The 26,511-nt window shown below is 40.4% G+C and overlaps 1 protein-coding gene across 5 annotated transcripts in view; it reads right to left on the bottom strand.

Annotated features, from left to right (window-relative positions):
* ANO2 (anoctamin 2) overlaps positions 1–26,139 on the bottom strand; it is a 149,625-nt gene extending 123,486 nt beyond the window's left edge. For 2 of the 5 annotated variants that reach the window (XM_064420516.1, XM_064420518.1), the window contains exons 1-2: positions 22,633–22,972; positions 20,709–21,110 (exon numbers count right to left, since the gene is read on the bottom strand). In XM_064420516.1, coding sequence (XP_064276586.1) covers positions 20,709–21,110; positions 22,633–22,662 — 432 coding nt within the window. In that variant the 5' untranslated portion in view covers positions 22,663–22,972. Of the gene's footprint in view, positions 1–1,663; positions 1,934–20,708; positions 21,111–22,632; positions 22,973–23,936; positions 24,116–25,809 lie in introns of those variants that run through there. The other 3 variants (XM_064420520.1, XM_064420519.1, XM_064420517.1) reach the window with 2 other exon arrangements.
* Positions 26,140–26,511: the final 372 nt, after the last annotated feature.

The raw sequence follows: 26,511 nt of genomic DNA, 5'->3' as shown, positions 1-26,511 counted from the left end.
TCACTTGTTATTTAATACAGCCATCCTTAATCAAGTCCTTTTTCACTTGCAGCTGATGTCCCACAGGACTTTATCCTTGGCCCTGCATTGTTCCATGTCTCTATCACTGCACTCCCTGGTTATATTATTTAAATTACGAAGTATTCCTAGGCAGATGACAAACAGATTTGTCACTTTCATGATGCCTTTTTTCCCCTATCAAATCTATTTTCCATATTACAGACTTCTTCCAATAAGTTTCAAGAGTGGAAGTTTTTCAATAAATTCATGAAGAATTATTCAAGATATATTTATATCTTGACTGCTTCTCTGTTTTCTGAAGTTGAATTCAGTTTTCCCATTTCAATAGGAAAGCTCAGCATTAAAGTCAAATGGAAAAAAGGTCTGCTTTGCTTTTCAATCAGCACATGAAGAAAAATGTAGTGGGTATTTCTCTCAGTTTATCATGATTCTTAGCAATCTAAAGCCGGGCTATAATAGCAGCCTATATTGCTTTTTTTTCTTTCTTGGACTGGAAATGCATAGGCTGAATAAAATTCAAATTTCTCCAAAGGAGAGTTTTTCTATCTTTCCTGCCTTAGCAGTAAAACAAATGAGGACCTGAATCAGCTGCAAGTCTAAGATTTATTGCAAACTTATCACCATCAAGGCCACAGCAGAACAAAAACGTATAACTACAGAAGTTCTCATATAGATATATATAAAGTGGTTATTCTTTTTATTGAAAGCTGAATGTTCTGAAACACGGCTAGACAAGAATAACTAAGTAAAACTAAATTTATTTAGGCACCTCTAACATGAGCTAAATCATACGGTACTAAAGGCATCAGATTTGTCCATCACTATCAAGCCAAGAAAGGGCAAAAACAATGACTAGATTTTGGAAGAGCCCCAGGCTTCTAGGCTTCTTTTTTTTTAATGGTGAGCACACTGTTCCTAGGAACTTTGCAAATACAGAACTCATTGCTGAATGCTACAGCTTAGTAAGGATTTTGTGTCATTTCCTTATCATGAAATCACTAATCACTCCATATTTAAGGAATACAGTTTATAAATAACTTACATATTAAATAAATAGTTATTTTTAAAGACTAATCCAAAGAAAAAAAATATTTCTGTGGTGTATCTTAACAGGAAGAAAAAGTAACACCAAAGGGTAGAAAAAAGGTGAAAATAAGTTATTAACTAATGTCTAAGGGAGTCCAGGGAGCTGCCAATCTTTCTAATGGTTTTTAAAAGAATGTGCACAGGAAATGGAAAAGGCATAAATTGTAAAATCTGAAGCATGTAAACTTCTTAGAAAAAAAAAAACAAATAACTGAACTTTAAACATTTTTTCTTTCAGTGATTATTAAATGGACAAAAAAATACTTGGGAGCAATATTTTAATGGATCCAGTTAATATAATGAGACAACACAGGGAAAGTGACAGTGAAACAGTTACAATGAGGAAAAGAAAAGACAGGTCCTATTAGCTCAGTAAAGGTAATCGTCTTCCCATTAATTCCATCACCAAATGGATCCATCATGTCTGCAAAGGCAATTGTTCAAAATTAATGTCTGCTCTCCTGATACCAGCCCTGGAAATTGAGATAAATACCAAAGTGATGCGATATTGCAAATAAAAAGCAATTTCTTGTTATTATCCAAGAACTGTGATCACCTTCATTTCACAAGAGCAGAGCCAAGCTGGCTGAGCTGTTGGCCCCCAGCATAGGCAGCACTGGATTGCATGACACAGCACTGCCAGATTCAGGCAGAGACTGTAAAAGTGGCTGTGTTTTCTGCCAAATAGACTGAATTTATATCAGTGAAACAGTGTGTTTCTGTTCCTAGAGCTTTGTGTCCAAGATATAAAATCAGACAATGACAGTGTGAGCCAGTTCCACTAGGAAAAGGAAGTGCAGGGCACTGGTCCAGGTGAGACAACAACATCCCGGAATGTCTTTACATGGACATCTGAGTCCAGAGCAACTCCCTGCTCATGTTAGCTCATAGAAGAGGTTCTATCCTACAATTGTAGGCTGGTAATTTAATTCTGCCTCTTAGTATATGAAGACAATGGAACTTCCCTCTATCAAAATGCTTTTGTGAAGATAAATATGCTCCAGATTGAGAAGTGCTCAAAAAAGGCAATAAACTAGTAAAACAGTATGCCTATATATCTTATAATTTTCATATTTTCCTTCACAAAACCCTTCTACCCTTGCCAAACTTTCCCCCTTTCCATTATTTCTCCAGGGTGTAGATTTACTTCAGTGCATGGGTACACAGACATGCTCAAGACCTTAAGCAAAGCGACAAAATGTACACATTTTGACAGTTTACTTTTCTCTTTCTTAATTTCTAGCAACAGTGATGGTGTCAATATCTTGTTTATTTTGTTCTCTTACTCCCACCTGTGAACACAAACAGTTAAAGAATATAATTGTGTGTATAAACATAGAACACCTGGTCATGAAAGATCTGGCCAAAACACCTAAATAATCTCAATTTCTTAGTTAAAGAACTGTGGAATGAAACAATTGGCTTTGCTCATCCTTTGCAATGTTTCCTCATGGCACTGCAACCTCTCCAACCAAAATCTTCCCACTCATGTACAGACAGGAAATGTCTCTGAATGGAAGATGATACAGGAAGCCTAAAAACACAGGTGTGCTTCCCCAAAGAAGATGGACATTTTTAATGGCAATAAAAAATTGAATGAAAATGAGCTGCCAGAAACTTAAGCACAAATGTAGAATAGATTGATAAATCTGCCAAATAAAACAAAATAAAAAACCCAGGGCACAGACCTGTGCATTATTGCAGTGTTCAAAGCAGGATCTATATGCAGGTGAGTAACAAATATGCCAGGATTGACATTCATTTTAATTCTTTCTAAATACACATTTTGGATTTAAAAGTACTGCACTTGCATCAATATTTTCTAAATGTTTATCTCTGTCCACTGATCACTACAGCATGAAAAGTATGACTTTCAAACATAAAGCAAAATCATCCCTAATTATTTAGAATAACTTTATCAGCAATTTTTTCCTGTGTCAATGACACAAATTTCTTGCTATGAAGGCCTGGCACAATTTCAACACATCTTCTGAGATTGAATACCATAAAAAATAATAATAAAATGTAAAATTAAGAGCCTCCTCACCCAAATCAAACTGCCTCACAGAAGAAGGGAGGACTGTGTCTTCTCTACCACCTCCTGTATTTTGGCAGTGTCAACTTAAAATCACGTAAGCAGCTGGCCTGGCTACATTCAGTGCCAAATTAGCTAAAAAATAAGCCAATATTCTGTGGAATACATCATATCAAACTTTATTATCCATAATAAAATCAACAAACTTCTTGAGGCCAAAGAGTTAACATTTAAAAGGGCAAAATGTAATTCGTCTTGAGGGAATGAGACCCACTAATCTGTACAGAGATTTATGGCCTAAACAATTTTCCAGATGAAACAGCAAGATCATGGAAGTCAATCTTTAGACCAGATAACAGGCATGTACCCAGTGGGGGGATTAATGAAACAGAGACTGAACCCTCACTCTAGCAAATTCAATTTCAAGGAAAAAAGGGATTTGGAGAAAAAAGAAAAAAAATTCAAAATACTTAGAACACCAATCTGTAAAAACAGAAGAAAGGTATCTTAAAATATTGCTTCATCCCTCCATAGTTGATCAACAATCATATGAAGGGATGATGCAATTTTATGTTGAAAGATTTTAAAGTTCAATTTGTTCTTAGCAAATATACTTTAGGGGATGTTCTGTAATTTGAAAGTGTTAACAGATGGTACAAATGTACTCAGTTTAATAAGAGGGTTCTCCTAATCAGAGGCTACAAGCTTTTCCAGGATGGTGTGGCCCTTTGAGGTCTCTCTCTCCAAAGATCAGTAGCAGTAAAAGGAAGGTTGGCTGTATTTGCAGGGGCTTGACTGGAAGAGGATTAAGATGAAGATAATCAAAGTATCTGGGCTGGCTTTTTTGCTGATGGGAAATCCAAAACCTCCCTGGACAGCTACAGCCTTACTGCAAACAGGGAGAGATGGGGAAGAGTAAGGGGCAGTCCCACAGTATCATCATGTGACTCATTTTGGATAAGGCAACAGGTCCAGAGGTGGAGAAATAATCAGTGAAACAAGAAGAAACTGGGTAGGAGGAGAACTTGCATTGCTGGAAAAAAATAAAAAGTCACTAAGGGGATTTTGCAGTGTTAGCAGTATCCAACATCAGCTTAAGTGGCCTGGTGAAAGATAAAGCAGATGAACTTTTTCAGGGAAGCAAGGATAAAGGCAGACCCTGAAAATTTGTAGAAAAGCTTTGTAAGAGCCTGAACAATGGCAAAGAGCTCCCAATGTAAATAAATATAATGCAATACCTGTGGGTTAAATCTAGATTCACATAATAAGATGCTGGGCTCTGATTTCACCTATACTGGTCAGTAAATGACAATTTTGCAACAGAAAATCCTTTGAAAAATAGCAGGTCAGTATTTTCTAAGAGTCAAGAAGTAAAGTAAAGCTTATATTTTATTAGGAAAGGTACAAAGACTAAGAAATAAAAACATTCAAACATAGCAGTATCCACATCTTGAACTCATTGTGCACTCTGCCTCCTCACCTCCAAAGAGACAAGTTAGACAAAAACAGGGTTCAGAGGACACACAAAAGCCTTGTTATGGCATCTACATAGGAATGACTGAAAAGACTGAGACCTTTTGTTCTGGAACTTGAGGAAGTTATTGTGGAAGTCTATAAAATCCTGCATGATAAGGAGATGGGGTGTGGATGGACTGCCTGGAGTCTCTTCCAAGAGCAAGCACTACAGGGCCTCAGACAAAGCCAAATTAAAAATCAACAAAAGGACATAAACATCAATGCAGCAGGGAAGTACCTCTGCCTTGTGGGTGCAAAAATGAAATGGCATTTTAAGAAGAAACTGTGCAAGACTTTGGGATAGAGATCCCCAGAAGGTTCCTAGGTCAGCAAACAACATCTCATGGGGGAAAGCAGCTGAGTTGGATGTAGCTGTCACCAGTGGAACATCAGAGCAAACGCATCACAAAAGTTTGCACCATTCCTGCTGTTTCCTAAATATTTCACTACTGCAGCTGTTAGAGTCCATGGACTGCACTGAGGGAATTTCTCACACCACAGGATCGTTTCATGGCAGTATTGTCAATACCTGGAGAAGCAGTTCCCAGCCAACGAGGCACAAGCCTGCTCCAGATGAAATGTGGAGCTGAGGAGCTCTGCTGGGTGTTTGCAGGCTCTGCAGATGATTAGAAGGCAGCAAGATCAGCAGCAGCAGCCTGGAAATCTGAGCAATTCATCAAGCAGAGATAAATAGTTGCTTGGAATGTTGCAGCTGAGAGGAGCACGAGAAGCTTGGCAAAGGGGCTGGGACTCAGTGTCCAAGAAATACCTCACTCATAAATGGAAATTGCAGTATCAGAATATTTCTGTCGCTCTAGGGGACCCAGCTAATGTGGTACCAGGGCTCAAAACAGTACCTTCCCACAGGAGCATGGTAATAAATGAAATCAGCCAGTAAATGGACAATATTGTATTTTCAGGAATGTTAATTAGCCAGCACATTCTAGAGATCTCTGCAGAATGTTCTGAATTATCAACACTTTTGAAACCAAGCCTCAATACACTCAGTTCCCCAAACATATGGTCCAGAGGGAATCACTCAGTAGATATCAGTACAATAACTATTACAACACACACTTTTTTTCATCCATCCGGGCAGTACTGCTCTCTGCATGCCCTAAACTCTGTTGGCTGGATTTAGCTCTCCATCACCATACATTTGAGTCACTCTGACAACACAAAAAGTAGACCCCAGCCAGTCAGAATATAGAAGTTCCAGTTTGCTCCTTTGTAACACTAAAAATAAAGGAGGATTATTAAAAAATCAGTTGTCAAATCATTATAAAAGAAATACAAATTTCATTTTCTATTATGATTCTAAGAATAAACTGTCAGCAAACACCAAAATACCAATGTTTGCTAAACTTGACACATTATAGAGTTATAGATTCTCCAATACATTTCACAACAAAATGCAACAAAAACATTTCAGTGAGATTTTACTTGTGGCTTGGCATTGAAATATGACAATTTATGTGAAAAGATGAAGAAATCACTTCTGGACATGTAAGGGTCAAGTGGGTCATTAATTTTCAATTACTAAAAAGATAATTAGCAAATAGAATGCAGAATATGAATATTAACCTGATACACCTGCCAAAGTGTTTTATGCCATGAAGGAAATGAATTAGCAATGGAAAAAAAATGCAAGATTTGTTATTCCAATCCTCGTGGCATCACACAAATTGAAATTTATAGGAAATCACTACCAGGTTTTTGTAATAAATGTGGTGCTATACACTGATAGCAGTAAGTATCTTCCATCTTCCACATCTTAAAATCCATTTTATGTCTCATTAGAAGTACTCTGCATTTTGTCATTTTCATAAATCTTTTTGCTTGTTTTATATCAGCTTACTCAAAATCACACATTAACACTGCTTGCACTCATGCCTTTAAAAATATATATATACATTACAGCACAGTGAACATTTTTGAGCTTTTGTTTTGGCATGGGTCTATCATATTTTTCCTCTACTTCTACCATAATGATTTTCTGCTAAATATTAGAAGTTTACAAAACAGGGACCAAGCAACAAAGCCACAAGCACACTGTGCTAGGCTGTGACTTAATAAGAGGAAGATATGCTCAGCAACAGAACACCTAAATCACAGAATCATAGAATGGCTTGGGTTGGAAGGGACCTTAATGATCATCTTTTTCTAATCCCCTGCCATGGGCAGGGACATCTTCCACTAGCCCAGGTTGCTCAGAGCTCCATCTAACCTGGCCTGGTACGCTTCCAGGGATGGAACCGCCACAGCTGCTCTGGGCAGCCTGTACCAGGGCATCACCACCCTCACAAGGAAGAATTTTTTTGTAATATCCAACCTAAACTTGCCCTCTGTCAGTGTGAAACCATTCCCCCTTGTCCTGTCACTCCAGGCCTTGTCAAGAGTCTCTCTCCATCTTTCCTGTGGGGTCCCTTCAGGCACTGCAAGGCCACAATGAGGTCACCACAAAGCCTTCTCTTAATGGCGCATAACACATTTACTCTCCAGTGTAGTTCCTCCTATATATCATGACAGTAGTTCACGAGTGCCCAGTCAAAGCTTTCAGAAACCAGTGGGGAAAACAAAAACTTATTTATAGTACTGTTATTAAGGCTGCAGCATGTAGCCAACACTTTTAAAGCCCTGATGGGTTCACACACTTAACCTCACATTCTAAGAGGGTACTTGTAGAGTATTCACAAATTCAGAACATACAGGAAGTGATTTTGGAGTAAAAACTCTTATGCCAAGCTTTGAGTGCCTCAGGAAGGTGCTCTCCTGAGGACTTAAGAGACTCTTTGCTTGAGAAAGAACCTCCAGACACGTTCACATAACAAACTGCCACAGCATTCACTGTCCTCTGGTCTGGCATCACCTGAGAACTGTTGCCTACATGAACCGTTCAGTGTGATCCCACTTCAAGTGGCATCATTAAGTTTATAACAAAGGATCTATCAGGACTGAGATCAAAAGGGAAAAGTGGGAGGGGCTTGCCTTTTTATTTCCCCCCTACTTGTTTTGTCAGTCATCAGTAAACAAAGATGTCTCAAGCTAAATTTGGGTCCATTTGCAGGGGGCATGATCAACTCTGTCTATCAGTATCATTTAACACTGATCACAAAATGCTTTTGGCTCTTGGCATGCAGTAAGGACAGTATTCAGAGATCAGAGATTTAATCTGCAAAACTGGGAACAAGAAAAACAAAACGGAAAAAAATTAGCAGATTTAAGCCATAACTGGCAAACAAAAAGAGAGAAGGAGACTGAGGCATGAAAAATTAGATGTATATTTTAGCTTGCTAAAGAAACAATACAGAAAATTATGCCTTTGTCTTTCATTACTACATATCCATCCTGGCACTTCTATTACACAAATATTGCACTTGTGGTCAAGGATAATTGAAATGCATTGTGATATCCTGACCGTAAAGTTCTTCAGTCAGATCAAAGTCTCATTTACACAAGTTTGAAAGGCCAGCACATATCACCTTATATTCCTACTTCAATTTATTTTGGCTACTCTGTTCTATTTTCTTATAAACAAATTATAATCTTGATAATACACAATTCATCTTTTTTTTTTTTGTTTTTCTGTGTTTATTCAGAACTGAATAACTGGATCACTGAATAAGTGAGCTGGATCCTCATCTGTTGCACACCCCAACAGTTGTATAAATAGCAGTAACCACACAGATCCAGATCTGGTTATATAACTTGTGCACATGATGGGAAAACATTAAAAATACAACTTTAAATTTAGTATTCACTATTAAAAATATTGAGTGGGGCTTTTGCCAAGAAATTCACACATCAATCACAGATAACTGAACAGATGTTTTGGCTGAAGCAGGCTTCAACCGGTACATTCACACATATAAAAAATGACCTCTACTACTGATAAGATATTATGATTTTAGAGCTTCCTCAAATTTTGCTTTAACAAAGACTATTAACTAAATATTTGCAACATGTGTTTGGTATTTTCAAATATTTATAGAGATAGTTTACAAAAAAAAATAAAGCTATTTGCAGCGCTCTTTCTGGACCAAAAGCACAAACACACACAGGTTTGCATAACTCTGGAAGTCTAAAAAATGCCTTAATTCCCCTTAAGTCCACATGTTAGTATAGATACACAGATGTAGATGTAGATATAGATTATATATATAGATATAGATAATATAGATATATAAGCACAACTATTTATAACCAAATTAGAAACCCCTGCTTGAACATTGCCCCTCCAGAAAAACTGCTCTGGTGTTCAAATCTTCTCCTCCTGCTCCCACCAAAGAATAAACACCATTTGGGCTTTTCACATTTCCATTTCCACTCCAGCATACTTTGCCTGCTTGTAATTAATATATCAGTATATCAACATCTAATCATGATTCATGTATCCAACCCAGTCTTCTGGAGAAAGATAATACCAAATTCATGGTGGTAATGCACCTCTTGCCACTGACTGAACAAAACAGCTTGTTAAATAATATTTAATAACTACAAAATTCTACATAATTTAATAGGCATGTATATATGATTACTAACTAAAGGTTCATACTTTCTAAAAGGTGATCTATAATAAATACAGCTGTCAATGTTACAGGCAAGTGGCAGAATAACAACACTAATTTCTTGGGAGGAAGAAAAGCTGAAGATTTACATCAAGTGTGTGGAGGTAAAAGAAAAACATTTTCAGAACATAAGCTGTGCAAAGCAGATTTTTATTTGTGGTAAATAAGTGCAAAGATAAACATAGACATACTGCCAAGGGAAAACTTTCAATTTTTCATTCTCATTCCCCTTCACACAAATGCTTTCACACATTTGTTCTCCAGAGAAGCAGAAGGGATAGTGGAAGGTGTCCCTGCCCATGGCAGGGGGGTGGAATGAGGTGGTCTTTAAGGTCCCTTCTAACCCAAACTATCGTGGGATTCTAGGATAAACCCATTTTCCAGTGAAACAACTTAGCATTCACATAGTTTTCACCTCCACTTTTCAGCTGTGTTCTGTTCAACAGTAAAGAAGATGAAAATAGGAAACCAGAACTGAAAGGAGCCCAGATAGGATGCCAGGGAACACAGGAACAGGAGGTCCTGTGTCCAAAAATACCTTCAGTCTCCTGATAATTTTTGGCTAGTTAAGTTTGATTCCTGTCTCTGCCTTCATGTATTTAACAGCATATTAAATTTAAAAACAGTTACTCCTTCTAAAAGTAATTTCACAGCAGTTTTGGCATTGACACAGAGAAAGACACAGGTATGAGTCAGGCCAGACTTCACTCCAGGACCTGCAGGAGGTAAGAGCAGCTCCTCAAGCTCCTGTCATTCCTCTGAACAGGCAGCTGAGAGTCGGGATGAAATTTGCTCTTCAAAGGCATCTACACCTTTATATTTATTATGCAAAAACGTATCTGAATACAGGTACCTGGATATGGAGAGTATCAGGCAATAGGAGTTTACCTTGTCCTGCTAGTACTTGAAAGAGCCCTTAGGTCTGTGCTAAGAAAATGCCAGCAGCTCAGGAGTGATCCTGCCCCTCTGCCCAGCCCTGTGTGACACATCTGAGAGTTGTGCCCAGCTCTGGGCTCCTCAGCACAGCAGGGACATGGAGCTCCTGGAGCGGGTCCAGTGGAGGATGCAGAGATGATTTAGGGCCTGGAGCATCTCTGGCAGGGAAAGGCTGAGGGAGCTGGGGCTGTCCAGCCTCCAGAGGAGCCCCAGCTGAGAGGGGCCCTCAGCCCTGGGTGTCCCTGTCTGCAGGGAGGGCTCTGAGCAGGGCCAGGCTCTGCTCCGGGGGCCCAGCGATGGCAGCAGAGGAACGGGCAGGGACTGATCCCAGGAGGTTCCACCTGGACAGGAGGCAGAACTTCTTCCCTGGGCAGACTGAGTGAGCCCTGATTGTCCAGAGAGGGTGTGGAGTCTCCTCACTGGGAAATTCCAAAACCAACTGGACACAATCCTCTGCCTCCTGCTGGAGCAGGGAGGTGGGACCAGCTTCCCCACTGTGGTCCCTTCCAGCCTGAACCATCCTGGGATTCTGATTCTGCCTCTTTCATTTTTTCCACTTTCCCACCTGGTTTCAGGGGTCCAGGTAGCAGGAGGATGCCCACTGCCTCAGTTCCAGGATTCAGCTTACAGCTTTTGATGTATAATCCCTTGGCTACACTTTTTGTGGTGGTTTTAATTATATTTGAGTTCTCTGTAATTATATGTCATTATCTTTGATAATTAACACTGACATTTACAAGTGAAGGAATACATTTTAGAGCTACCTGTTAGTCTTTTGTGGTACTTAAAGTTCTACAACATTAACAAATTCATTTTACATTCTAGTTACTTTTGCATCTTTTTATAAAATAATGGAAGGGGAAATTGCTAGGAGCACAGTACATGACTACAGAATTGCTATACTGATATCAGGAGGGTTACCAATCACTACATTATAAAACCACACCTACTTTTAAATAATAAAATGAGCTGTCTTTAACAACATCATCTAGAAAGTCACCTGATATGGGGGGGTTTGTCCTGACAGAGAGTCTGAGCAATATGAAGATATGGAAACTAACAACAATTTACAGTAGGATCCTGGTAAAAGCATTCTTTATGCTGACTTTTGTGTGAAGAGACTTGCCAGTTGGTGTCCAGATGTGACAAAACATCCCTAAACCAATAAATACTTTCAAGGAGAGTCACTTGTGAACTGTGGCTCCCAGGTGAAAAACAACCCGGGGTCCCTTGTGGTGCAAGCTGTGCCTTAGGTCGTCACTGTGGTGCTCTCAGGTGCCTCCTGCAACACATCAGCTGAAAAGTACCTTAATGATCAAACTTTGGTGCCTCACTGAAGTTGAACTTGGCCAGCTTTGGGTGAGCAGTTTCCTAAGGACAGCTTTGAAATAAGGCTGTGAAATAAAAGAGAGAATAAGGGAGAAAGGAAATTTTGCACAGAAGTTGTTGAGAGAGAAGCAGTTGGGAAGTATGAAGTCTGCATGTCCAGCTGTCCCAGCTGTGGAATTTCTCAGTGGAGAAGATCACAGATCATGGAATAATCTAAGTTGAAAGGGACTCACAGGGGTCATCAAGATGTCTTGGATGTTGTGAGCTCACGTGGACCTGCAACTGATGGCAGCTGATGAGCAGCAGGGAAGAGTGAAGACCTGACTTCACACTGACCAAAGAAAGACACAGTGGCACCAAGGAGTGGCAGGAATTCCAAGATTTTGAATATGAACAGTGGAGGGGTCTTTTCAAGAAAAAAAAAAAAAGTAATTTCCCCTTAGTAATCAGAACAGGTTACAGGATAAGGAGAAAGAGCTTTGTGGACAGAAGTGGAGCACCCTGTGGTGGCCAGGTGAGCAGCCCTGCAGGAGACTGGAGTGAAGGGACAGGGGGGAATATGCAGAGGCCAGAGGCAGGTGAGCAGGTCAAGCACTGGTGAAGTACCACTCATTGACCTGTGAAAGCTGAGCAGTGCCACTGCAGGCAGAGAGTAAACATGATCCAGTGAACTCACAGGGACCTGCGACAAGTAGGGAGGATTGCCAGGGCTGTGGGGCACCACAGTGGGTTGGCTGCACTGCAAGAGCCTGCAAGTACTCCTAATTTAACAAAAAAAAACAAAAACCAACCAACCCCATAGTATGAAATGTCCTAGATCCCCCTAACCAAAACGTGTATATTGAAAGGGTGGAAGAGCCTTCCAGTGACCTTCCTTAGAGACATAACCTTTAGGACATTACTTCTGTCTTGATGACCTAACAGGGCTCAGTGGCAGCTGAACATTTGCAAATCCTCAGAGGCAAGAAAAGAATGATCAATCAAAGCCTGCAAAATGAAGTATGGAATATGAGAGTTGGAAAAAGAGCAGGAACACCTGTGATTTCCAAGACAGGCAAACTTGCAAATGAGTGAGAATAATGGGAATGAGGCAAGAAACGGATAGAAACAATAACATTAAAGCCAGAAAAACTTGAAAACCCTGTGACTTACAGGACATGCATGGAGTTGAAACTTTCAAAGCATTAGGAAACCCAAGTCAACCTTCACACTCTGTATAAAGTTTCAACAGGAACAGACATAGGATTTTGAGTGACTTGAGGAAAAGTCTTAATTATAGGATGGGCAGTGATATCCTTCCCCATTTGAAGTGATTAAGGAAAAATTACAGTAGTTTGAGCTAACACTTTGGAGGTGTCAGCATGGAGTTCTGCTTAAGTATTTGCAAGATCTTGAATATTTATATTATATATTTCTGAAATGTTAATTTTTCTTTGTATTACTAAATTACTCCAGCTAAACCACAACTGAGCTTAATGAACATGTAGACAAAGGCTGTAGAGAAATTCCCCATGTCCCAGCTGGGACATGACTCAGGCAAGTGCAACTGGGCTCCTCTGGAATAGAAGGATGCTGGTATTTTTCCAGAGTACTGCATTAGCTCCAGCCTATGGAAAACAATGACCACCTCTATATTTCCAAGAAAATGCTCCTATTGGTGTATATTTTTTTTCCCTGAAAAGGTTGCTGTTTCCAAAAAAACCCAAAATATTAGTCCACATAGCTGTTCACTCATTTTCCCACCCTAGCTACAAGTAACTCGTTTTCTCCCAAATGTATTTTGTGTATTTATTTTACCAGGAGACATCTTATGAAACTCCAAGATCATCTACCAACCTCCACCTCCAGGATTTCCTTAGAAGTACAGTGTAGGGGTGTCAATCCTTTTAGTGATTTTACAATGCTTTAAAATTATTACAGAATCCAGGAACTGAAGAGAGAAGCCAGCAGAGAACCAATTAGTTAATTCCTAGATGGCAGAGCTTAAAGAAAACATATCCATTATCAACATATACAAACAAACAAATAAGCCCCCCAAAGAAACAACAAATAAAAATCCATCCACCTGTTCAAAAGAAATAATTTTTTCCAAACATTTGGTTTCAGGGATGAAATCATTGTTACATTAATGCTGACTTGGAATAACTGCACAGAATTTGCAGAATATTACAGAATGCAGCAGAGTATTACGTAAATCAAGATCTAACATGATTTTTTTCTTTGGCCTGTTACTGTGAGCACATCCCTGTACACAAAAGAGGTTCAATAGCAGGCACACATTTATCAGCACTGTGTACCAAGGAGAGAACCCATCCAGAAGGGTAAATTTTCCATGCTGTGCATGGGGATTTAGCCACCAAACTCTCATTAATGCTAATGAGAGCCATGCAGTCCAATGCCACTCTGCTAAACTATTATTTTCCTTGTAGTTCTATTCAGGACAAAATAACAGCTGACCTGGGACCACTGGAATGACAGAAGCAACTCTGTGATACAGTTTTGACTAATTTGTCTTTCCTATGACTTAACAGACCTTGGAAAGACTCTTTGAAAAGAATCTGATTACAACTGGTGGCTTGTACAACACAGTACCCTCTTTTTTTTTCAGGATGTTGCCATGTGGGAGAGTTAATGAATCTTTCCCTCTATGACAGCTTCCCCACTAAATCTGTACTCATCCACAGGAACTAGCACTATGTTGTTGGAACTCTGCCCCTACCTAGAACTTAGGTCTGCAAAGGATTTAAGAAACAGTTTGAGCTGAAGAGGGTGATCTGATTACTAAGGGGAAATTACTTTGTTTTTTCTTGAAAAGACCTCTCCACTGTTCATGCTGAAAATCCTTAATCCAGTTTTCACTCCAAAATGCCTCCCTCTCAAGTACAATATAACATTTGAAAGTGTACACAATGTAAAATGTCTTGGGACATTTCTTCCCTACATGGGATTATTCCTTTCCTACAGTATCTCACATCCTGGAAGAATATTGCTTGCCTGTCTGAGCATAATGTCATGATCAACATGACATTATAGTAACTCAGACTTGGGCAGAATGACACACACAGCCATTAGAGTAATCAGTAAAGCAAGAAAAGCTCAAAACATACAAGAATCCCACAATCCTGAGTCATAATTTACATTACCTTTCCCTGGATGTGCCAAAGGATAGCAAATTCCACCCCCTCATTCCCCACACACACAAACAGTTGAGGGTTTGTTTTTTTTTCCAATAAGACAGTCCTATCCTGCAAGGACTAATTTCCACTGTAAGGATCCCCCAGCCTGTAGATATCCTCCAGATTCCCTGCTGGAATCCATTCCTGAATCTGAGAAGGCAGTGACACCTAATGGAATGCCTTTTCATTTGTCTCATTGCAGGCAGAAGGGGGGAAAAAAGAGAAAAGAAAAGGAGAGAGGGGCACTGTCTCAGCTCAGATCCTTTATATCTACAACATAAACCAATACATATATATATACATATATATATATATGTATAAAAGTAACATATTGAAAACAGGGAACACTTATCTACAGTGCTGCATCTGCTCTAAAGCAGAATTCTCAGTGGCTCTGATTTCGGCAAAGGATTTTTCATGAGTTGTAAATTCATGTCTAACCATCAATGCCTCTAAAAAATAGTGATATCAGAGAACAATTACCCAACCAGCAGAAAGTCAGTAGTGAACACTCCTTGGGCACCAAAGATACCTGCAGGGCTGTTTGCTGCTAGAGACAAAGTAAGCAGTGGCCTGGGAACAGGAAAGCAAAGAAAGTCCCATTTTCCTTACCAAAAAAATCCTGAAATTCAGGAATTTTTTTTGCTGTGACAAAGAATATGTCAGGGTGCATTAGGCATTGCAGGTGGGGCAGTCCTCACCCAGCACCTCACCCCAATTACAGCAGCATGACTACTGTCATTTAATAGCTCAGAAAAGCAACAAATCCCAGGGGCAAATTCCCCAAACTATCTCATATTTTACTACTTTAGTTTCATGAAGCTGGTATTTAAGCTGAACTGGCCTAAATGCCTTGGAGAAATTATCACTATTCAGCCTTCAAGCCTCCTCTGCAGGCACTGTGGCAGCATCACATCCCTCAGGGATTCATCTGTCACCCTTCAAACCCTCTCCAGATATTTAATTTACACATTAAAACTTCTGCTGCAAACAAGAGTGCTGATAATTAAAATATGTTTCCAGGGAATCATCTGTGAACAGGCCAAGCAGCTGATTTTGATACTGTGCATGCCCTATTTTGCAAGTGTCCTTCCCCCAGCAGAGATGCATGAGCCATTCTCTGTGGGCTTTTCATCTGCCAGGCAGTTTGTAGGAATTGAAGTAGTTCTCCCAGCAGGTGACAGAACTCAGCACAGGATACAGAGAAATGAAAACACAAATTCAGGAGGCTATTGGCCTTTTATACCAAGCAAATCTACTAGAAACAGCATTACGTAGAAAATATACATAAAATTAAGATGCCTCTGGCCCAAATCCTATTGTAAATATCACCAGCATATACAGCCCTATTCTACCTTAATCTAAAATTCAGGATATGGATGACTCCATTTTCCAATCTGCAGACAATTGATGACATTTACCACTGCTTACCCAAGAGTTTTATAAATGTTATTGACAAAACATAGATTATTTTTGTACAACTTTTCAATTTTCTCTACATCTCTTGGAAGCCTTTTTTATTAAGGAACCTCATAGCTGAGCACCAAGAGTCTGGATGGTAATTAAAATACACAGAGTGAGTCAGTCTGCCTATTCATCTATTCAAGCCACAACACAGTTATTAAAAAAAAAAAACAGGATTCATAATATGGATTTTGAGCTTTGACAGCACAGCCATTCTACTTAGCCACCTTTTATTATGGATCATTATTTTAATGCTGATTTAATCACACTTAAATCCTATGGGGCTACTTCAAAACCCTGTCTAAAATGGAGACATAATTTCCTCTTAAATAGTTAATCAACTTGTCAATATTTTCATCACGTTCACTTCATTATCACTGCAAACCTTGCCTTGCCTGTTCAACTTTAATTTTATAAGAGCTGTGTATTACATTTCAGCCCCATATAGGTAACATACAGGAGCAGAACATGTTTTAGCTAATTAATGCTTCTGTAACCAGAGTCGCTGAAAAATATGCATCAAATATTTATATAATTGGCTCCCCGAAGAGGTAATGCCTTGTTCTGAGTGCTGAGAGACTGAAATACAAAGTCCAAAGACCTAGAGCACAAAAGACCCTGTTTTTTTTCCAATGCTCCATTACTCTGTATCCTCCTTGGCATCAGGAGGCATTCATTAACGGGGATAAAGGTCTAGGACTCATATTAAATTTCCATATCCTTTGAAAATTAATGTTAGCTACTATTAGGTTTTCCTCTGCACTTTGGATGAATTAATATTTTGAGGCAATTAAATGTCTGTACTGAGTGCCTGCAAAGTGTCTCACATGTACTAACGGCATGAAATGTTTTCCTGGAAGTATCCACAGAGCACATTGATAGATTATGGAAAAAAGCAAGGTAATTTTTTTCCGGGCTTTTAAATACTACTGAATAAAGCAATATACACGACATCATTTTGGCTATGCTTTGTCCTTAGCAGCTGACAGAAGAGAAGGCCTTCTCGCACTGACAAATAGGAAACACCTCAGTGCAACAAAACAGTGCATTTTAACCCCTTAAACAAAATCTATTGCAGCACTATAAGCTTTTGAGTCAGGCTGAGGAGGTCTTGGGAGGTTTGTTTAGTTGGCTGGGTTTTTAAGTTTACGTGGATTTTTCTCCACAAAAATTCAAAAATATGCCTTGGGATATCAAGCAGAAAAATCCAATGACAACCTCCATTATCAGTAATATTAATATCAGCATTGAGGACCTTAAGGACTTCCTTTCCCCTCAAGTGTAATGTAATCAAGAGAGTTCAGTGAGACATTTTGGAAACAATACTAGCTCAAAAATTGAGGTTAGATTAGCTTCTTGGAGGATAATTTACACTCTGTTTTAGAATTGTCATCCTCTTCCCCTTGAAATAATATTTCCTCTCCCAACTGCTACTTAGCATAATACATTTTGCTTCCAATGTGCTCGAAAATGATCCAGCTTTGTCAGAATGCCAAGGCACATCTCCAATGTCTTCTTATTCCATACCTATTATGCCTTACCATACATAATACTAATTGAAAATGGTGTGTGTTGCATTTGCAGTCATTAAAGCAAAAGTAAAATTCAAATTTAAGAGGATGACTGGTTTCAGATTAGGTGAAACACAATTATCAGTTTCCTCAGGAACAAATAACAAGCAAACAGAAACAAAACAAAGAAAAACAAAGCAACAACAAAGGTAAAGGGAAATTTTTTAAAAACAAATTTAAAAAAAAAACAAAACAACAACAACAAAACCCCAGGAATGTTTCTCTCTCCAGAGAAATGAAAGTTTCTCTGGAGGACAGCAATAACAAATGATAGAAAGTTATTAGGAAGTTGACAATGTAGTCCAAAATTCCTTAATTCACAAATAATAACTGAGTGAATGAAGACAGTCCATAGTGTTGCATATTTTCCACAAATTCAAAAGCAGCAATATGCCTCTCTCCACATACAAATTATACATCGTCATGTTTTTCTTGTCCTCTTCTTTTACATATTTGACAATATAAAAGTGAGAAGGTGTTTATCCCTAATTATCAAACATATAACAATCATAACGCCACATGTTAGCAAACATGTTAACATCAGGGCAATTCTCACTTTTCCAAAACAAGATAGCTGCAAAATTAAAGTTTTTAAATAGTTGTAACTCTGTGTTGTATTCCTAGAGATGAACTTCCTGATGTCTAAAAGGTTTAAACCAACAAAACCAGCTTCTGAGAGAACTCCCATGTGAGGTTGGTAGGCCCAAACCATTCCCATAGTCTCTGATTCATGACATTCCATCTTTCTTAAATTAGTGGATTTTCTTGCAAAACCATAGGAAGATGATGTAATGCAGAGAAACCAGGCCTGCTCCAAACCAAGGGCCCAAAAGTGGAATCCCTCTAATATTTACCTTTGCACCCAGATCAGACTTATCTCAAAACCTGGTCCAGAGCATATATTAGAGACTATATCTCAAGTTGCAATAGTATTATATTAAAAAAAAAATCCATTTCTTATATTAGCTCTGAAATGAACAACAACTAAAAAACCTCCACCAAACAAACATTCAGTTCAGCATAATCCACTGGAAATGCACTAGTTGAAAGTCCACTGTGCTATACAAAAATACAAATGCTGCTTTAAGGCTGTTCTCAGTGTAATTAATTTATAGACACATATTTTTTTCCAGGACTAAAAGCAGAAGTTTTTCCCATATCAGCTCAACACACAATTTTAATCCACATATAAGGACACCTGTGCATTTCACATGTGGCTACCCAGCATTTTCTAGGAAATTCACACCAAGAAAAAGGACAGAACCTTCAGCACATTCCAACAGAAGTTAACTAACAGAAGAAAAAAAATCAGTGAAGTGAGAAAAAGGAAAGGAAGTAAAAGCCACAGGTCATGGGCAGGGTAGAAAAAGGATAAGGCATGGTCCTTCCAACCCCTTCCAGTTTCTCAGGAGATTCTGAAACGGAAAACTCTTTTCCCCTTTTGATTAGACAGCTTGTGTGTTGGGAAGGACAGGAGGAGAGGTGGGGGACAGAAGTGACTCTGTACATACACAGTTAGAGAAGTGATGGAATAGCTTTTTTTTTGTAATTTTCAAAATCAATTCATTTTTTCCATAGAAGAACTGATCAACAATTTCCTGTGAATTTCCCAGTTCATTTACAAAAACCTTTTTTCTCTTCATAGTGAAGACTGTGAGGAAAAGGGTTCTTTGATCAACACTTTATGGCATCATTTATCACTTTGTATATTATTTAAGAGCATGTGCCATCACTTGGAAGGAGGCCAAAACAAAATTTGTATCCAGTTGGACTTAGAGTAAACAAAGAGTCAAATAATCAATTCTAAATCTCCTGCTTGACGTTTTAGGTTCTGATGAAATTCAGAACTGAAAGGGGTCTCCAAAAACAGCTGTTCTCCTGGATTTTATGCAATTTGGTTATAAAAATCATAGGAGTAAGATGGTCATGTACTGAACCATAACTCCAGGGCACAGCATAAAAGAATCAGGATCTGAGATCACTTTTTTCTGCTCAGTGCAAGGATGGCTCAGCCAGGCTGTGCAGTGAAATACAACCCAGAGCCACCTGCAACTCAGAAAATTAAGCAATGAAAATGTTAAGAGTCAAAATACTTTCCTATTTCTTTCTACTCCTGCCAGTGATTTAATATGCATACACTATGCCAAGCCAGTCAGTCTCAAATTTTCAGATTCAGTCTGTGATTTGCTCCATGTTTTGGAAATGTTGACTAGTTGCACCGGAAGCAACACGAGCTGTAAGTTCTCAGAAAGTACAAAAAGGTGCTTTAAGTCTCTCAAATTTGGTGTCAAGAAAAACAGAGCACCTAAAACCATAACCCAGCAGGGATTTCCCTTCATTGAATATAAATATCCATGACTTTCAAAGGGGCACAGAGGGATAGCACAGAGCTCAGTGCAAAAACATGGGATTTGGAAGACCTGTGTTCAACAAACTGACTGGCGACAGCCAAGGAAAATAACCATAGCTCCCAGCTGATGTGAGCATAACGTCATTCCAGCATCACACACATGGGAGGATAAAAACAGCATAGGCTGGGATCTTCTCCTGTCAAAGCATAGGGGCTGCTCATTTTGTGGGTGGAAAGAAGGAAGGGCACAAAATTTACATATGGCAGAGAAGAAAGCTGAGAGTCACACCAAAAATACTGTAAGGAAATACAAAATGTCTTAGCAGTGTTCCAGCAAATTACTTAAGAGATACTTTCTTCATTTTAGCAACATTTAAGTTGTTGGGGGGTTTTTTGGTAAGAAAAGTGTGTCTGCTGCATGCCATAAGAACATTTAGATAAAGAAATATGTTTTCATCTGAAGTAAGATTGAAATTTCTACTCAACACTACATCAAACAACAATAACCACCATGTCTTTCTCAGGCAGAAAGGGCCAAGCAACACAAACACACTCTAGCCACCTTCTTAGCTTCACACCATATTTCAGGCATCCAAAGCGTGCATTTTCATCAGGACACCCGATGCCACGTATAAGGTGCAAATCTCTCCCTCTTACCTCGGGGTCTTTCTCGATCTCCAGCCCTGCTTCCAGCAGGTTGTGTTCGTACTCCTCCCGCTGCAGCCGCCTCTCCTCCTCCAAGGCGTCCAGCGGGCTGAGCTCCACCACCTCCAGGCCGGGCAGCCCCGGCCACTCCTGCAGGGCATGCTGGCCATCGTCCTGCTGCTGGGGCTCGGTGCAGCCCTTCCCGGTGCCTCCGTTCGAAACTAGGGTCACAGAGGCAGATCCACACCTCGGCTCCGGGGAGGCGGCACCGGGCACATGCTGGGCCAGGCGTCTGCGGTAGTGGTAGGCCAAGACGTAGTCGACCTTCCTCTTGCTGTCCCTGAAGTGCAAGCCACTCGGGGAGGCCTTGTCCCTTGCCCCTGCCTGGGTCCCTTCCATGTAGTTGTTGATAATCTGGGAGAGAAACACGGGAGTTGCCCAGACAAGAAAACCAAAAAAGCTCACATAGGTGGGGGGGTTTATCTCCACATGAGCACATGGAGCTGCTAAGAATCCAGGTATGACCTACAAATACTAATTTTGCACACCAGTCTCCCTTCATTCCTCCTCTGACCATAAACTAAACATAGTTTAGTTTATCCCAACACTTGGGATGCCTATGGAAGAGCACGTATGGAGGCACGCCCCAACTCTGTTACCCTGTTCTGCACATGCACAGACCAAAGGGAGAGGACATTATAAAAGGGGACAGAGAAGTGAGAATAAGGACCACATTACAGGCCATATGCCATGTGCTGTGGAGCAAAGCAGGCAGGGAAGGGAAGCAAAAACAGTGTTGGAATGGAAGAAATCAATCTTAGCCAGGATAGGATAAATATCTTTAACATGGTTCAAGGTCCAGAAAGGCCAGGCTGGACAGAAACACTTTGGAAAATACCAGGGATTAGAAAGGATATGTCCCATGAATGGCTAGCCATGCTAGCTTGTATTTTAACATATGAAAAGACTGTGTGACTGACCAGTAACACTGCAAAAAGGAATCCATGGCTAAAATCCTTCAAACCACCCACGTTGCATCCCATCAGCCCCTCAGACCATCCCTGCTTCATCATCTCCCTCTTAGAACCCTCCTGGGATGCAGCTGCAACAGTAATCCTGCCATCACTCCCCAGCCTGGATGGGAATTCTGCAGCATTCATGTGTAAGTCGGACACTGAGGCTCATTCTTCCCACTCACACTTCCCACTCATTAAAGGCAGCCCATGAGTTTTCCAAACTGTTTGCAGCCACCATTTCCAGCACAATGCTGCCATGTAAAGCCCTTCAGAGAGCTCTCTAGAGTGTTATTCACTGGAGTGACACCAGCCCTCCAGTGATGGGGAAAAGATAAAAGCAAGGGTCAACCTGATTCAAAGCAATCATCCTATAACCTAATTCCAAACATTTATGGTTCCCATAGGTGACTGCACAAACAAAATCTCAGCAGGTACCAGTCAAAGGTTTCTTTCTCTCTTTTTCTCCCCTTCCTTACATGTGTTGGTAGTGCTGAATGCAAAGTTAACCACTTGCTCCATGGCAATTATCTTGTTTATTAAAACAACATAAATTTATGAATGCATTATGTAAACATGCATATTATTATATTCATCAATATCATCAGATTCTTGTTTTTCATTGTTTTGCTTTACTTACTCTCCCACAAAGTAGCTTTCAGTCATCATGTCACTAAATAAGTCTTGGCTTTACATCCTTTATGCTACATCCTTCATCCTTTCACAAAATTACCACTGAGTAATCTGTTCTGCGCATCACACTTATCACATCCTTCATGTCTAAAGTATACATACAGTCCCTTTAGGCACATCCAAAATCATACTTAGCACTACATCCTGGCAGAATACAAAACTGCTTTTGAGACATCATTTTATTGCAATTCCCCATTTCCTGATTAGATACATTTTCGTGTATTACTCACGGGCAGCCCATGCAAACTCTCCAGATCCATCTCTGCCCCAGTGAGGTAAAACCTGTGGCAGATTTTTAGTGTCCCTCCCAGGGAGTTTCAGGCTATAGAGTGCAGACGGAATGATGTCAACACAGCAGGTCACTGGTGCAAGGCAATGCATTAGCTGGCTCTAGAGAAGATGAGCTTTGAGGGTCCTCTCCTCCTTTACTGGAGAGTGTAGGCAGAAACAAGAACCATGAACAAGAAGCAGGAGAGGGAATAAGGAGGTTGTAGAATGTGAAAATCATGCCAAGGTTTTCCTGTTTGTTACTGTGTGGAGCCACCTGCCACATCCTAGCCACCTGAGAGAGAGCACCATAGCAACACTTGGGGTTGCTGGAGTTACACAGGGGATGAGGAGAGTCAACAGTGACTCCCTCTCCGTGGACTCTTTTCCTCACTCTTGGCAGCAAGGTGCCATCCCCATAATTATGGGTGTCCAATTCACAGAAAACTAATCAAAATTCCCACATATTTCACTAAAGACATTTCCTGCCCTAAATTTGCACTGCTTGCCTTACCATGTGACATTCTGGCACAAGAAGACTTTTTTAGGGAGGAACACAAAAAATTGCAATTTCAAAAGTGCCTCTGAAGGAACTATCAAGATCTTTCTCTCCTCCTCTCACATCCATTCTAAAAGTCAGAAATGGTGATATAAATGACCAATTTAGGTCCTGCTTTCACTGCTTCTTGATGCTTCCAAGACAAGAAACCACCACACCAAGGAATAAGAAAACACGATGATAGGATCAGCATTTCATGATGATTTTGTTTTAATGGTCTGATAGCAAATATGTCACTACAAATACATCCCAAATGTGCCTCCTCTAACGACAGCTCTCCTCTGAACACTACAGCCACATCACACTTCCACTGGGAATCAATCCAATCAGGCCCCACATTAGTACCTGGTCACAGCTGACTCAGGGCTGACACAGGCACACCCAATGTAGTGATCAACCTACATTGATCTTTTCTGCCACTGGGGGTAATAGCAACCCCCTCTATTCCTGCTCTAAAGGACTTTGGCTAAAGTAAACAATCCAGAAATTTTGGTGAGATTACTACTGCAGAAATTAATTCTTGCTGTACACAGAGAGACAAATGAACCACCTGAGGCTGTGGTATCACTTTCCTCATAAAGATTCTTCTCCCTGTATGATTTAACCAACACACAGGAGAGTGCACCCTGCTTTTCTCACTCTGCTTCCAGCCTCTTCATAATCCCAAATACACTTGACCTAGAGCAATGAGCATGAAACCCTACTTACAGATCCTCTGTAGGACACCACTGATGCTTCAAGAGCTCCAATGGTCCCACTTCTGTGCCAGGAAGTCCGGTTCTGAGGAACAGTAAGGTATTTGCTGTTGTAGGCTGAAAAAGAGTCCCTTGCTGATTTTGTTGTCTTCTGTCCATTGAGAGTTGGGTGTGAGGAGGGTAGAGCAAAGTCTGAAAAGGAGAGATAAATACATAAAGCAGGTTTTGTACAGGTGGTTCCCTAACAGAATGGGGAATACTGCAGTCAGTAGACACTATTCATTTCTAGTGATGTGAACAGATCCAGTGGCCTCAGGTACAAAATTGTAGATCGTGGTATTTCTCCATAAAGAATTCTTTACACATGTGAAATGCTCATCAAGTATATCTAAGATTATACCTACATGTTCTGGTCTTAGAGGGTAATGTCTGGAATTTTTAGACATGCTCCCCATCTCTTGTGTTTGACAAATTACATGGTCACAGTGCAGAATAATGGAGGGTTTGGAAATCATCACAGAATCACCAGCTGTCCTGGGTTGGAAGAGACCTAAAAGATAATCTCATTTCTATCCCCACTGCCATGGGCACAGACACCTTCCACTAGCCTAGGTTTCTCAGAACACTGCCTAGGTTTCTGAAACACTGCCAGGGACATAGGACAGCCACAGCTGCTCTGGGCAAGCTGTGCCAGGGTCTCTCCACCCTCACAGGGAACAATTTCTTCTGGATACCCAATTTAAACCTCCTCTCTGCCAGTGTGAAGCCATTGCCCCTTGTCCTGTCACTCCAGGCCCTTGTCAAGAGTCTCTCTCCATCTTTCCTGTGGGCTCCCTTCAGGCACTGCAAGGCCACAATGAGGTCACACCAATGCCTTTTCTTTTCCAGGCTGAACAATCCCAATTACCTCTTACTGTCTTTCTTCACAGCAGAGCTGCTCCATCCCTCTGATTCTCTTGAAGGCCTCCTCACTCTAACAGGTAGTTACTGCCATACTGGCAGTAGCATGGTGAAAAATGCTAATAAAAACCAGTGGATGCAGAAACTGTTTCAACACAGAAATGTTTCATACTCTTTCCCCCTCTAGTGGTGCCGCAGCTGAAACGGGGTTGATTGATCCATACTCTCATTCTCTTGGAGAAGCACTTAGAGGGAAAACCCATGTCTTGGTCCTTCCAGCATTAGTGTTTTATACCCAGGAGAAGACATCCTGTACACATCTGCCTAATGGTTGGCACCATCACCACGACAGAGACAATACACCACTGCCTCTGTCTAGTCAGGACTTTTCTCCAGGAAGAAGAAATAACAGCTCCCATCTATCCAGGGAGACACCACATCCATTGTGTACTGCTAAAGTCTGGAAGTTGTATTTCCCCCTCATTTAGCCGAGACCCTTCTATTCCCTATACTCAGACTGAAACTCCTTCCCCACCACCACATTCTGAAGAGAGGAGACAGTAGAATGCTAAAGCAGAAATTGCTCGGAGGAGGGTGTCTTTGCCCTTATATTTCCTATCAATACCAGATTAGGGTCCAGCAGCACTTGAATAGTCCAGCAGATTGACTCACTACTCTTCCTTGTCTGATCTCCCGAGCAGACTTGTGCTTGGCTCACTTTAATGAAGCACATAATGATGCCACGAGGGAAACTCCAAGAAAAATAATTAATAACTGGAGGTTTCATTTCCAAAGGCCACACACAATGTTTCTCCAGTATTTTCAGACTGAGTCTGGGATATCTCACAAGACCTTTACACAGTCAATTAAAGACCTCTTTTTCTTTCCAGTCCTTTTAACTAGGCCTAGGGAAAAAGCTGCAGTTCATTTACAACATGATTTCATCTGCATTATGCTTCCCAACCTCTGGAAGCTGTGTCACGAACCTGAGATTAACACTGGTAAACTAGTGAGGCAGTCAGGGACTACCAGTCAGAACAAGATTCTTCATGGAAATGCAATTGCCATATCTGTATGTGGAGGACTCCTGTCCTCCCAAAAGCTTTTCAACTTCCCAAATTAGACCAATTGAACCAAAATGTTTTGTTTTGAATGCATTCCACATTTGACAGTTCCTGGTACAGCAGCGCCTCAGGGGCTTCTGCTTCAGATGCAGCCTGACCTCATTCCACCCTGTAAGCTTTTATGACATCTGGCCTTACATGTTCTCATTCTGTAAATATTCTGGAGGAATTACTATGGATAGAAACAAGCTCTGTGTGTGCGTATGGAATCTTGACTTCAACTTGGAAAGCAAGTGTTCAGGAACTACACTCATTCTACAAAAATGGCTGGGGAGCCATCCCTCCAGTCAAACTCCATCAAGTTGTAAACGGCTTCCAAGGACAAGGTACCTCCAGGACAGAGATCAGTGACCAGCTCCAGTTCCAATTCACAGCCAGTCAGCACCTGCTCACTCAGCCTTTCTGCACTCCTTTGCCTCAGCTTTTTGCAAGCTTAAGGGTTGCCCACATGTGCAGCAATTCACCTTACTGTTTGTGTTCCCAGGTCCTCAACCTAAGTGCCACCATAAAGAAGTTGCACAGACTGCCAAAAGTGGAAAGACTGAGAGGGAGTCTTAAAGGACC

This window comes from Passer domesticus, chromosome 5 (assembly GCF_036417665.1).
Source record: "Passer domesticus isolate bPasDom1 chromosome 5, bPasDom1.hap1, whole genome shotgun sequence".
Taxonomy (NCBI): Eukaryota; Metazoa; Chordata; class Aves; order Passeriformes; family Passeridae; genus Passer; species Passer domesticus.
This window is presented reverse-complemented; position numbering and strand designations above follow the sequence as displayed.